General features: G+C 43.8%; 1 protein-coding gene across 1 annotated transcript in view; it reads right to left on the bottom strand.

Annotated features, from left to right (window-relative positions):
• Positions 1–1,377: 1,377 nt before the first annotated feature.
• LOC125963073 (U3 small nucleolar RNA-associated protein 25 homolog) overlaps positions 1,378–12,495 on the bottom strand; it is a 153,118-nt gene continuing 142,000 nt past the window's right edge. Inside the window, exon 3 of the mRNA XM_049704844.1 lies at positions 1,378–5,089. Within this exon, the coding sequence (XP_049560801.1) occupies positions 1,812–3,227 (1,416 nt within the window). The 5' untranslated portion in view covers positions 3,228–5,089 and the 3' untranslated portion in view covers positions 1,378–1,811. The remainder of the gene's footprint in view (positions 5,090–12,495) is intronic.

A 12,495-nucleotide genomic window follows, 5' to 3' on the forward strand; every position in this document is an offset into this window, starting at 1 on the left:
AAATACTTAGGCTAATTTCTTTCCTTTCCCATCCTCTTCAGTGCCATTATACTATTCATTTTTAATATAGGTATGTTCATTTGTTAGCGTATATGTCATTTAGGGTTCACCCCACATTGTAGTTAATTTTAATTTTTTTGGAGGATGTGAAACAGTATGGTTTCATGAATCAAAGCTACACAAAAAGGTATATTCAGAGAAGCGTCACTTATCTCCTTGTCCCTACTATCCTGTCCCTTTCCCACCTATCCCCTGTAGGTAAGTGAGCTCTTTAGTTTCAAGTGTATCCTCCTGTATTTCTTTTGCAAGGACATGTATGTCTTCTTATATCCCCTTCTTTCTAGACACTCTTTAAAGCTTCACTTTTTTCATTTAACAGTATGAAATCATTCCATATCCATTCATAGTCTTCCTTTTGTTGGAGATCTTTAAGATGGATTTCTAGATGTAGGATTGCTGACTCAAGAGGTAAGAACAAATGTAGTCTAGTTAGATATTACCCAATTCCTCGCCAGAAGGATCAAACCAGTTTGTGTTCCCAACAGAAATATACTAGAGTGCTTTTTTCCCCACAGCCTCACCAACATAACATATTGTCACACTTTTAATTTTTACCAGTCTGATAGATGAGACATGGCATCTTGGTGTTATTTTGATGTGCATTTTGCTAATTGTAAGTAAGTTTGAGCTTTAAAAATATATTTGGTGGCCATCGTACATCTCTTTTTCTTTTTGTGAATTACCTGTTCATGTCTTCCCATTTTTTAAATTTGTTTTGTATTAAAGTATAGTTGATTCACAATGTTGTGTTAATTTCTGCTGTTCAGCAGTGATTCAGTTATACATATACATACATTCTTTTTAAAATATTTTTTTCCATTGTTTATCCATTCCATATATAATAGCTTGCATATGCTAACCCCAGCGTCCCACTCCATCCCTCCCCCACCCTCCATCCCCCTTGGAAACCACAAGTCTGTTTTCTACATCTGTGAGTCTGTTTCTGTTTCGTAGATGCATTTGTGTCAGGTTTTAGATTTCATATATAAGTGATATCATATGGTGTTTGTCTTTCTCTTTCTGACTTACTGCACTTAGTATGATAATCTCTAGTTGCATCCCTGTTGCTGAAAATGGCATTATCTCATTCTTTTTGATGGCTGAGTAGTATTCCATTGTATATATGTACCACATCTTCTTTATCCATTCATCTGTCAATGGACATTTAGGTTGCTCCCACATTTTCAAAATGAGGTTTTTAGGCCCATGTTTCTCAATTTTTAAGAGTTCTTTATATCAGGGATCAGCAAACTAGAACCCATAGGCCAAATCTGGCCCACCACCAGTTTTTATAAATAAAGTTTTATTGAAACAGCCACACTCATTTGTTTACATATTGTCTATGCTGCTTTCACACTACCCCTGCAGAGTTGGTAGTGTAGATTGAGTCAATTCTTTTCGTTCTTTTTTTTTTAAGAATTTACCAAGTGTAATAAATTAGAGGTGAAGTCACAACAAAAGAATTTATGGCGTCCAAAAAAATTCACAAGTAGAAGTTTCCTTCTATCAACTTCTCAGAGTCCCATGAGCTTTCCCCTGACCTCTGAAAGATGGGTTTTACCAAAATCTGGTTTACACTGAACTTTTCAGGTATATATGATCTGAAAAGAAAGAAGTATCTGATAAGAACCTGCCTGGTGCTCCTTCCTTGTTGCAGCCCTTCTTTGTGTAAGTGATCAGAATCAGGTCCAAGTGACACAGAACCAAGCATGACATATCACACCAAACACCATTTCCTGTCCAACCAATTCTCATCTCTCTCCAGTAATGAAGAGGTGGACGTTCTTCTTGGACTGCAGCATCTGTGCAGCCCGCTCGACCCCGACCACAGCAGCCAACCTCTGGGCATCGTACTTGGAGCAGAGGACAGTGCAGGTCCAGGCAGCTTCCTCTCCTCTGGTGGTGGCTTGCAACATGTTACAGACTTCACTGTAGAAGTGGGGATATGTTGGCAGTTCATAGAAAATCAGGTTCCTGATGCCTTTTATTGTGTATCTTTTGTAGAAATGGAAGCGCTCTGTGAGGAGCAGGAACTGCTTCTCTCCTTGAAGGAAGAAGTGTCTGGCCCTGGAGACACCAGACTTCTGGGCACACTCGCAGATATGAGTGAAGTTCAGTTCCTCCTTCTTGAAGTAATTTCGGAGACGCACAAAGTCCAAGTAGGAGGGGACATAGATAAGCGTGTGAGACATGACTGCATCACGATACTGAGGCAAAATCTTGTTGACGAAAAAGTTAAACCTGGCATCAATCACTGAAGCTAGGTTTTCAGCTTCCATCCTCTGGAAGACACGTGGGAGCAGCACCAGGACATGACTGATGCAGCCTGTCATCGGGACGTTCCTCACAGCCACCTGGCCTTGCCCATGGACGCAGTATTTGATGAACACAGAGTTGATCTGGGCATCCTGCAGGGCCCCAGACAGCAGCGTCTGACGATAGTACTTGGACCAATTATTGAGGCTCCACATGCGCACTCGAGAAAAGTCCACCCCATGTGAGTCCAAGGGCAGTAGGTCCATGTGGTTCATCAAATGCAAGACATGCTCCCAGTTCTGCATCAGGTAAATGTCAGCTTGATCAATGATGAGAAGCTCAATAGAAGACAGAAAGTCAAAATCTCTCTTCTTCTCTCCTTCTCCACCAATGATGGTCCTCAAGCCCAGAGGGGAGGCAATGAGGATGTCTGACGAATAGAAGGGGGCATAAAGTCGGATGCTTCTCTGCAGTATTGCCACTCCAGTCCTGAAGTGGTCATCGATGTTGCCGACAAATACAGCTTCATAATCCTCAGGCCTCTTCAGGTTGGGTGGTCTCTCCTCGGGATCTGAGCCATACTCTCCATTAAACCTCTTTTTGTTGCCTACAATTATTTTCTTCTTGCTGTCGCCCTCAAGAAGACTGATGAAGAGCTGTACCACCCGCAAAGCAGCTTCCCGGAATGGCACCACTATCAGCACCTTGGGCCTCGTTAGCCCTTGGTCCCTGAAGTCATCATCATCACCCACCCCAAGTTTCTGGCTTCGGCACCTGCTGTTGTTGGTAAGCACCTGGGCATTGGCTTTGAGGACGTGATTTATCACATGCAGGCAGTACACGTGGCGGATCTCTTCCCCATTCTTCAGGGCAGTCCTTTCTGGGTAGAACAGGTCCCGGTAAGAATTCATAATTAAGAAGAGCTCTTTCTGGAGGGGTGTGAAGGGGCTACTTGAATTTGGGGGACCAGAGAGGAACTGGCTGTTGGTCTTGATCCAGGTGGATTCCAGAGGCTTCTGGAGATGAAGTGACTTTAAGTCAATGTCCTTTGGGGGTTTAAAGGTTTCCGGTTTCCAACTGTTGAAACCTGGATGAAAAGACAAGCTGGCCCAGGATGGGCCATTTTAGCTGGTGGGTAGTTTTGGGATTTGTGGCAACAGCCTGGATTTCTTTTTCTTTCAGTTCTTTGTTTACATGTTGTGCAAATGGATCTTGTAATGCTTTCAGAGAACAGTTGCCTTCTCTTTCCTCTTCGAGAAAGTTGGTTTCTAGGCTGAAGAGTGACTCATGTTTTGCATCTGTAAACTCCTCTGGGGATTCCTCTGATGTGCCAGGTGGCCCGTGCCCATCTTTTCCCTTAGGGTCAGCAGGTAAGGCCGCATTCTTCTGCATGTCAGTAGACGCTACTGCCGTCTCTTCCTCCACACTGATGTCACTATCGCCATCTTCAAGATTCATTTCTGTCTCATCTATAACACTGTCTTCTTCTTCCTCTTCCTCCTCCTCATCTTCCTTGGAAACATCCTTTAATGTGGCAAGTAGTCTGTTGTAACCAGAAACTTGTTCTGGTTCACTCTCTGCTTCACTTTCAGAACTTGAAGTATCTAAACTCTCTGACAGTTGACAAGTCTGTGGTTTTGCTTCCTTTCTGGAAACCCTTGGAAGGTGGAAAACAGAAGTTCAATGTTTTGAAATAAAAGATTTGGTAAAGCTGTCTTCTCTTGTAACTTAGAAAGAAGATCAGTGGATGAAAGCAGTTCAGGAGCTTGTAGTTCTAAAGAAGTCATGATCCACACCATTGTAAAGAAATCATACCCCAATAAAGATGTTAAAAAAAAAGTCATGATCAAGTGGGGTTTATTCCAGAGACACAAGGATAGTTCAACATCAGCCCGAGAGGCTTGTCTGCTCACCCGCCGGGGTGGGCGGGGCTGGGAGCTCAATTCTTTTCATTCTTGTTTCTTTATTCTGCTCTGTGGTAGTTATTTCCACTATTTTATCTTCCAGGTCACTTATCCGTTCTTCTGCCTCAGTTATTCTGCTATTGATTCCTTCTAGAGAATTTTGTATTTCATTTATTGTGTTGTTCATCATTGTTTCTTTGCGCTTTAATTCTTCTAGGTCCTTGTTAAACGTTTCTTGTATTTTCTCCATTCTATTTCCAAGATTTTGGATCATCTTTACTATCATTACTCTGAATTCTTTTTCAGGTAGACTGCCTATTTTCTCATCATTTGTTTGGTCTGGTGGGTTTTTACCTTGCTCCTTCATCTGCTGTGTATATCTCTGTCTTCTCATTTTGCTTAACTTACTGTGTTTGGTGTCTCCTTTTTGCAGGCTGCACGTTCGTAGTTCCCGTAGTTTTTGGTGTCTGCCCCCACTGGCTAAGGTTGGTTCAGTGGGTTGTGCGGGCTTCCTGGTGGGGGAGACTGGTGCCTGTGTTCTTGTGGATGAGGCTGGATCTTGTCTTTCTGGTGGGCAGAACCGTGTCCGGTGGTGTTTTGCGGTGTCTGGGACCTTATTATGATTTTAGGCAGCCTCTCTGCTAATGGGTGGGGTTGTGTTCCTGCCTTGCTAGTTGTAGGGTGTCCAGCACTGTAGCTTGCTGGTTGTTGAATGGAGCTGGCTCTTAGCTTTGAGATGGAGATCTCTGGGAGAGCTTTCACTGTTTGATATTACGTGGAGCTGGGAGGTCTCTGGTGGTCCAATGTCCTGATCTCGGCTTTCCCACCTCAGAGGCACAGGCCTGACACTTGGCTGGAGCACCAAGACCCTGTCATCCACATGGCTCAGAATTAAAGGGAGAAAGAAAGAAAGAAAGAAAGAAAGAAAGAGAGAGAGAGAGAGAGAGGGAGGGAGGCAGGGAAGGAGGGTGGGAGGGAGGAAGAGAGAGAGAGAGAGAGAGAGAGAGAAAGAAGGAAAGAAAGAAAGAAAGAGAGAAAGGAAGGAAGGAAGGAGAAAAGAAAGAAAAAATAAAGTTATTAAAATAAAAAAATATTAAAAATTTTTAAAAAAAGAAAAAAGAAAGAAGAGAGCAGCCGAACCAAAAAAACAAATCCACCAGTGATATCAAGCCCTAAAACTATACTAAAAAAAAAAAACCAAAAGCAAAAAAAAACGGACAGACAGGACCCTAGGACAAATGGTAAAAGGAAAGCTATACAAACAAAATCACACAAAGGATACACATACACACTCACAAAAGGAGAAAAAGGAAAAAATATATATATAAAAAGGAAGAGAGTAACGAAATCAATAAAGATATCTACCAATGATAATAAACTCTAAATACTAAACTAAGATAAACATAAAACCAGAAACAAATTAGATGCAGAAAGCAAACTCCAAGTCTACAGTTGTTCCCAAAGTCCACTGCCTCAATTTTGGCATGATTCGTTGTCTATTCAGGTATTCCAGAGATGCAGGTTGATTGTGAAGATTTAATCCACTGCTCCTGAGGCTGCTGGGAGAAATTTCCCTTTCTCTTATTTTTTGCACGGCTCCTGGGGTTCGGCTTTGGATTTGGCCCCACGTCTGCGTGTAGGTCGCCTGAGGGTGTCTGTTCTTCGCTCAGACAGGATGGGGTTAAAGTAGCAGCTGATTAGGGGGCTCTGGCTCACTCGGGCCAGGGGGAGGGAGGGGTACAGAATGCGGGGCAAACCTGTGGTGGCAGAGGCCGGCGTGACATTGCAACAGCCTGAGGTGCACTGTGTGTTCTCCCGGGGAAGTTGTCCCTGGATCGTGGGACCCTGGCAGTGGTGGGCTGCACAGGCTCCCGGAGAGGAGGTGTGGATAGTGACCTGTGCTCGCACACAGGCTTCTTGGTGGCTGCAGCAGCAGCCTTAGCGTCTCATGCCCATCTCTCATGTCCGCACTGATAGCTGCGGCTCACGCTCGTCTCTGGAGCTCGTTTAGGCGGTGCTCTGAATCCCCTCTCCTTGCGCACCCCCAAACAATGGTCCTCCAATACTTCTAGGTAGGTCTCTGGACCTGCTGTGGCACTGTGGGGCCAGCTCAGACTCTGATCTGGCCTTACTCCTGCATGTACTTGTCTCCAAAGTCCACAGTTGCCCCCAAAGTCCACAGCCTCGATTGTGGGAACACTCGTTTTCTCTTCAGATATTTCACAGATTCAGGTTTTACCAAGCCAATTGCAGGGGTTTAATCCGCTGCTCCTGTGGCTGCACGGAGAGATTTCCCTTTCTCTTCCTTGGTCGCACAGCCCCTGGAGTTCACCTTTGGTTTTGGCCCTTCCTCTGCCTGTCAGCCACCCTCAGGCATCTGTTCCTGCCCAGCCAAGAGGGGTGAAAGCAGAGGCTGATTAGGGCTCACTTGCTCACTCAGGCCGGGGAGAGGGAGGGATACAGCTGTCACAGTTGGGGTGTGGGGGGAGTGCCTGCAGTGGCAGAGGCCAGCAGGAAGTTGCTACAGCCTGAGGCATGCCATGCATTCTCCCAGGGAAGTTGGCCCCAGATAATGGGACCCTTGGCAGTGGTGGGCAGCACAGGCTCCCAGGAAGGTGTGGGCAGTGACCTGCACTTGCTCCCGGGACCCTCGGCAGCAGCAGCGGCAGCCGTCGCGCCCGCCTCTGGGATCCTAGGTAGCAGCTGCGGCTCGCATGGGTGATGCCCTGCCGTCTGTGAGTGCATGTAGGTAGAAGCTCCTATGGTGGGATGGCCCCTCTCCTTGAGCACCCTGCAACAATGGTCTCTTGCCTCTCAGGAAGGCCTAGGCTTTTTCCCAGACTCCCTCAGTTGTGGTGCACTAGCCCCCTTCAGGCTGTGTTCACGCAGCCAACCCCAGTCCTCTCCCTGGGGTCTGACCTCCGAAGCCTGAGCCTCAGTGCCCAGCCCCCACCTGCCCTGAACAGACAAGCATCTCAGGCTGGGGAGTGGTGGTTGGCACCAATCCTCTGTGCGGGATTCTCTCTGCTTTGCCCTCCGCAACCCTGTTGCTGCGCTGTCTTCCATGGCTCCGAAGCTTCCGCCCCGCCACCCCGCATCTCCGCCAGTGAATGGGCTTCCTAGTGTGTGGAAACTTTTCCTCCTTCACGGCTCCCTCCCAGAGGGGCAAGTCCTGTCCCTACTCTTTTGTCTCTGTTTTTTTCTTTTTTCTTTTGCCCTACCCAGCCACGTGGAGATGTTCTTGCCTTTTTGTAAGTCTGAGGCCTTCTGCCAGCGTTCAGTAGGTGTTCATTAGGAGTTGTTCCATGTGTAGATGTATTTTAGATGTATTTGTGGGGAGGAAGGTGATCTCCATGTCCTACTCCCCTGCCATCTTGAAGGTCCTCCTGGAAGTTTTATATGTTTTAATTACAGATTCAATTTCACTTCTAGTGATCAGTCTGTTCAAACTGTGTTTCTGCTTGACTCTGTCTTGGCAGGCTGTATGTTTCTAGAAATTTTCCATTTCTTCTAGGTTGTCCAATTTGTTGGCATATAACTGTTCACAGTATTCTCTTATGATTTTTTTTTTTTTTTTTGCAGTACACGGGTCTCTCACTGTTGTGGCCTCTCCCGTTGTGGAGCACAGGCTCCGGACGCGCAGGCTCAGCGGCCATGGCTCACGGGCCCAGCCGCTCCGTGGCATGTGGGATCTTCCCAGACCAGGGCACGAACCCGTGTCCCCTGCATCGGCAGGCGGACTCTCAACCGCGGCGCCACCAGGGAAGCCCTCTCTTATGAGTTTTTTAATCTCTGTGATATCATTATTATCTCTCTTCTTTCATTTCTTATTTTGTTTATTTGGGTCCTCTCTCTTTTCTTCTTTGTGAGCCTGGCTAAAAGTTTATCAGTTTCATTATCCTTTTTAAAACACAGCTCTTGGTTTCATTTACCTTTTTGGTTTTTTTATCTCTATTTTTTTTACTTCCTCTCTGATCTTTATTATTTCCTTCCTACTTCTGACTTTGGGCTTTGTTTGTTCTTCTTTTTCTAATTCTTTCATGTGGTAAGCTAGGTTGTTTAGTTGAGATTTTTCTTATTTCTCGAGAATGGTCTGTACTGCTATGAACTGATTTTGCTGCATCCCACAGATTTTGGAAAATTGTGTTTTCATTTTCATTTGTCTTGAGGTATTTTCTGATTTCCTCTTTGATTTCTTTGTTGACTTTTTTTTTAATAGCATGTTGTTTAGTCTCCACGTGTTTGTTCTTTCCCCCTTTTTCTTTCTGTAGTTATTTTCTAGCTTTGTGCCTTTGTGGTCAGAAAAGATACTTGAAATAATTTCTATCCTCGTAAATTTGTTGAGGCTTGTTTTGTGACTTAGTATGTGATCTATCCTGGAGAGCGTTCCATTTGCACCTGAAAAGAATGTGTATTCTGCTCTCTTTGCACGTAGTGCCCTGTAGATATCAATTAAGTCCAACTGGTCTATTGTGTCATTTAGGACCTCTATTGCTTTATTGATTTTCTGTCTCAGTGATCTGCCCGTTGATGTCAGTGGGGCGTTAAAGTCTCCTACTCTTATTGTACTATTGTCAATTTCTTCCTTTATGTCTGTCAGTATTTGCTTTACATATTTAGGTGCTCCTGTATTGGGCACATATATGTTAACGAGTGTAGTATCCTCTTCTTCTATTGATCCCTTTATCATTATATAATGCCCTTCTTTGTCTTTCATTATAGCCTTTGTTTTAAAGTGTATTTTGATACGAGTATTGCTAGCCCTGCTTTCTTGTCATTTCCATTTGCACAAAATAACTTTTTCCATCCCCTCACTTTCATTCTGTGTGTGTTTTCTCACCCTGAAGTCTCTTGTAGGCAGCATGTTGAAGGGTCTTGTTTTTTTATCCAGTCAGCCACCCTGTTTTGTTTGGAGTATTTAGTCCATTGAGATTTAAAGTAATTATTGATAGGTATGTATTTATTACCATTTAATTCCTTGTTTTCTCATTTTTTTGTAGTTTTTTGTTCATTTCTTTTTCTTTTTGTGGTTTGGTGATTTTCTTTTGTAGTATGCCTGAGTTCCTTTCTTTTTGTTTTTTTGTGTATCTATTGTTGATTTTTGATTTGTGGTTACCGTGGGATTCATATATGTTGACCCATAATTGTATCTACTTGCTATAAACTGATAATCATTTAAGGTCACACACATTCTAAAAGATGTACATTTTTTACTTCCCTCCCCCACATTTTGTGATTTTGATGTTCTATTTTACATGTTCATGCTTATCCTTTTGCTGTTAATTGTAGTTACAATTGCTTTTACAAATTTTTTTGATGTTTTTTAATCTATGTACTGGCTTATTTAAGTGATCATCAATCCTTTTATATATCTGCCTTTCCAATAGATTCTTGCTTCTTTTCTTTCTAGAGAAAACCCTTCAATATTTCTTTTAGGGAGGTTAATATTGCTGAATTCCTTTAGCTTTTGCTTGTCTGAGAAATTCTTTATCTTTCTTTCTATTCTAAATGGTAATCTTGCTGGGTAGGGTATCCTAAGTTGCAGGTTTTTCCCTTTCAGGACTTTGAATATATCATGCCACTCCCTCTGGCCTGCAAAGTTTCTGAAGAGAAATCAGCTGAGAGCCTTATGGGGGTTCCCTTGTAACTGACTCCATGTTTCTTTGCCGCCTTTAGAGTCCTCTCTTTATCTTTAACTTTTTCCATTTTAATTATGATATATCTTGGTGTGAGTCTGTATGGGTTCATCTTGCTTGGGACCCTCTGTGCTTCCTGTACCTGGATATCTGTTTCTTTCTTTAGGTTTCAGAAGTTTTCAACCATAATTTCTTCAAATACATTTCAATTCCCTTTCCTCTCTTTTCTCCTTCTGGAAGCCCTATAATGCGGATGTTGGCACGTTTTATATTATCCCGTAGATCTCGTATGTTGCTTTCGTTTTCTTTTTCATTTGTCTTTCTGTCTGCTGTTCTAATTGGGTGATTTCCATTTTTCTATCTTCCAGATCAGTTATGTGTTCTTCTGTATCACCTAGTCTGCTGTTAATTCCTCCTAGTGTATTTGTCATTTCAGTTATTTTATTCTTCAGTTCTGCCTGTTTCTTTTTAATATTTTCTTGTTCCTTGTTAAAATTCTCACTGTGTTCATATATCTGTTTCCTTAATTCGGTTAGCATTTTATTGCTAATGCTTTGAACTCTTTAATAATAATAAATAATTTCTGTTTCATTAGTTGTTTTTTCAGGGGTTTTCTCTTGTTCTTTCATCTGAAAAAATCCCTCTGCCTTCTCATTTTGCTTAACTTCCTCTGTCTCTATGAAATTAGGTGAAATAGTTACCTATACCAATCTTGAAGGAGGGTCCTTGTGTGGGAGCATCACAATACTGTCTTCATGTGCCCAGTGGCTTTGATGGGAGAGCTGGATCTGAAGTGAGCATGAATCACATCTTCCCCCAGAGTGTGCTGGTAGCTATCACATTGGTAGAAGGTGGGGCTGGAAATGGAGGGGCTAGAGCCAGGGCCAGATGTGGTCTAGGGCTTCTCCTCTGCTCAGTGGCCAACACCACCCTGTTGGGGGTGGGGGTGGGGGTGGGTCCTAAGTTGCTGGAGCATAAGTCCTAAGAGTCTGGTCTGAGCTGGCTCCATTCCCTCTAAGTGTGTGCTCTCCCGTCTCCCAGCACGGGCACCCTTGTCCCAAAGGGGAGCAGTACTGGAGCAAGAGGAGCTGGAGCAGGTGCTTGGTGTGGGTCAGGGCACAGGCTGTAGCAGTACCAGCACCAGTCACTGTTCTGGACCATTCCTGCAAGTGCCAGCAATGGCTGCCTTCACCTTGTTTAGATGCCATGCTGGGTCTGAGCCAGCTCGGTCCCTCACAACTGCGCACTCCCCTCTGCCATGGTAGCCCTCACCCTAATGCAGAGCTGCACCATGGAGCAAGTGGGGCCAGAGCAGAGGCTTAGCTCAGGCTGGGTCACATGCTGGGTTGGTCATGGGAAACCAGCCAGAGTCCTGGGTAGTTTCAATATGCTTCCCCACCCTTGTTCCGGGGAGTAAGCAAGCATGTGCATGCTCTTCATGAGTGGTGTGTAGGTTTCTTACAGCCCTCCTATTAGTCTCACTGGTTTTCAAACCAGCTCCAGTTTCTTGTCTTCCCCGTGTCAGACCCCAAGGCTGGGTGCTCAATATGTGGCTTGAACTTCTCACTCCCCAGGGAGGACCTCTGAGCCTGTGCAGTCCCCTTCATCTTCTGTGCCCCCTCTCAGGGGTGCAGGTCTTGACCTGATTGCTTCTCTTCCCTTCCTAGCTGATTCTGTGTGGATCATTTTTACAGCCTTTTTGCCAGTCTCCAGTTTGTTTTCAGTGAGAATTGTTCCACACGTTGATGTATTTTTCATGTGTTTGTGGGTATAGGTGAGCTCTGCATCCTCTTCCTCTGCCATCTTGATCTCCCCTTCTCTCTTCCCTCCTCCTTCTTTCAATCTCCTCTTCTCCTGAACTTTGAAAAACTTTAAGAATGACAGAAACAGGTTTCAAAAAAACTGTTCTGAAAGCTGCAGGCATGAGATTGCACCTATGATCCTGAGAAGAAGGCATGGAAAACTGGAACAGTCCCTCAACAGTTCGAACCACAAATTTTCAGCAGTTACAGATAAGAAAAATTGCAGCCTGGGACAGACCACAGTCATATGCCCTTCTTGCCCTACATAAATTAATCCTGCCTCAGCTTGGGAAGTTTATCGTTCTTAAGTTTCTAACTGATGCACATCCGTTGAGTAAAATCTTTAAGTACTCTTAGAGTCACAGTTTTTCTCTCGACAGGTTCATTCTGTAATAATAAGGGGGTTAATTCACCAAAAGGACATAACAATCCTGAATGTTTAGGGACCTAATAACAGAGCTTCAAAAAGTGTCAAGAAAAACCTGATAGAACTGCAAGGAGAAATAAATCAATCCACAATTACAGTCCAATATTTCAACACCCTTCTCTCAATAATCACTAGAATAAGTAAACAGAAGAGAAGAAGTAAGGATATAGAAGACTTGGATAACACTATCAACCAACTTGCCCTCATTGACATTTATAGAGCATATCAGCAGACTACACTTCCTTTACAAGAGCACATGTAACCCATTTACCAAGATAGACCATATTCAGGGTCATGGAACCAATCAAATACATTTAAAAGTATTCATATCATACAAAGTATGGCCTGGGACCAGAACTGAATTAAATTAGACATCAAAACCAGAAAGATCCCTGGAAAATCCCCAAATG

The sequence above is a fragment of the Orcinus orca genome, chromosome X (assembly GCF_937001465.1).
Source record: "Orcinus orca chromosome X, mOrcOrc1.1, whole genome shotgun sequence".
Classification (NCBI taxonomy): Eukaryota; Metazoa; Chordata; class Mammalia; order Artiodactyla; family Delphinidae; genus Orcinus; species Orcinus orca.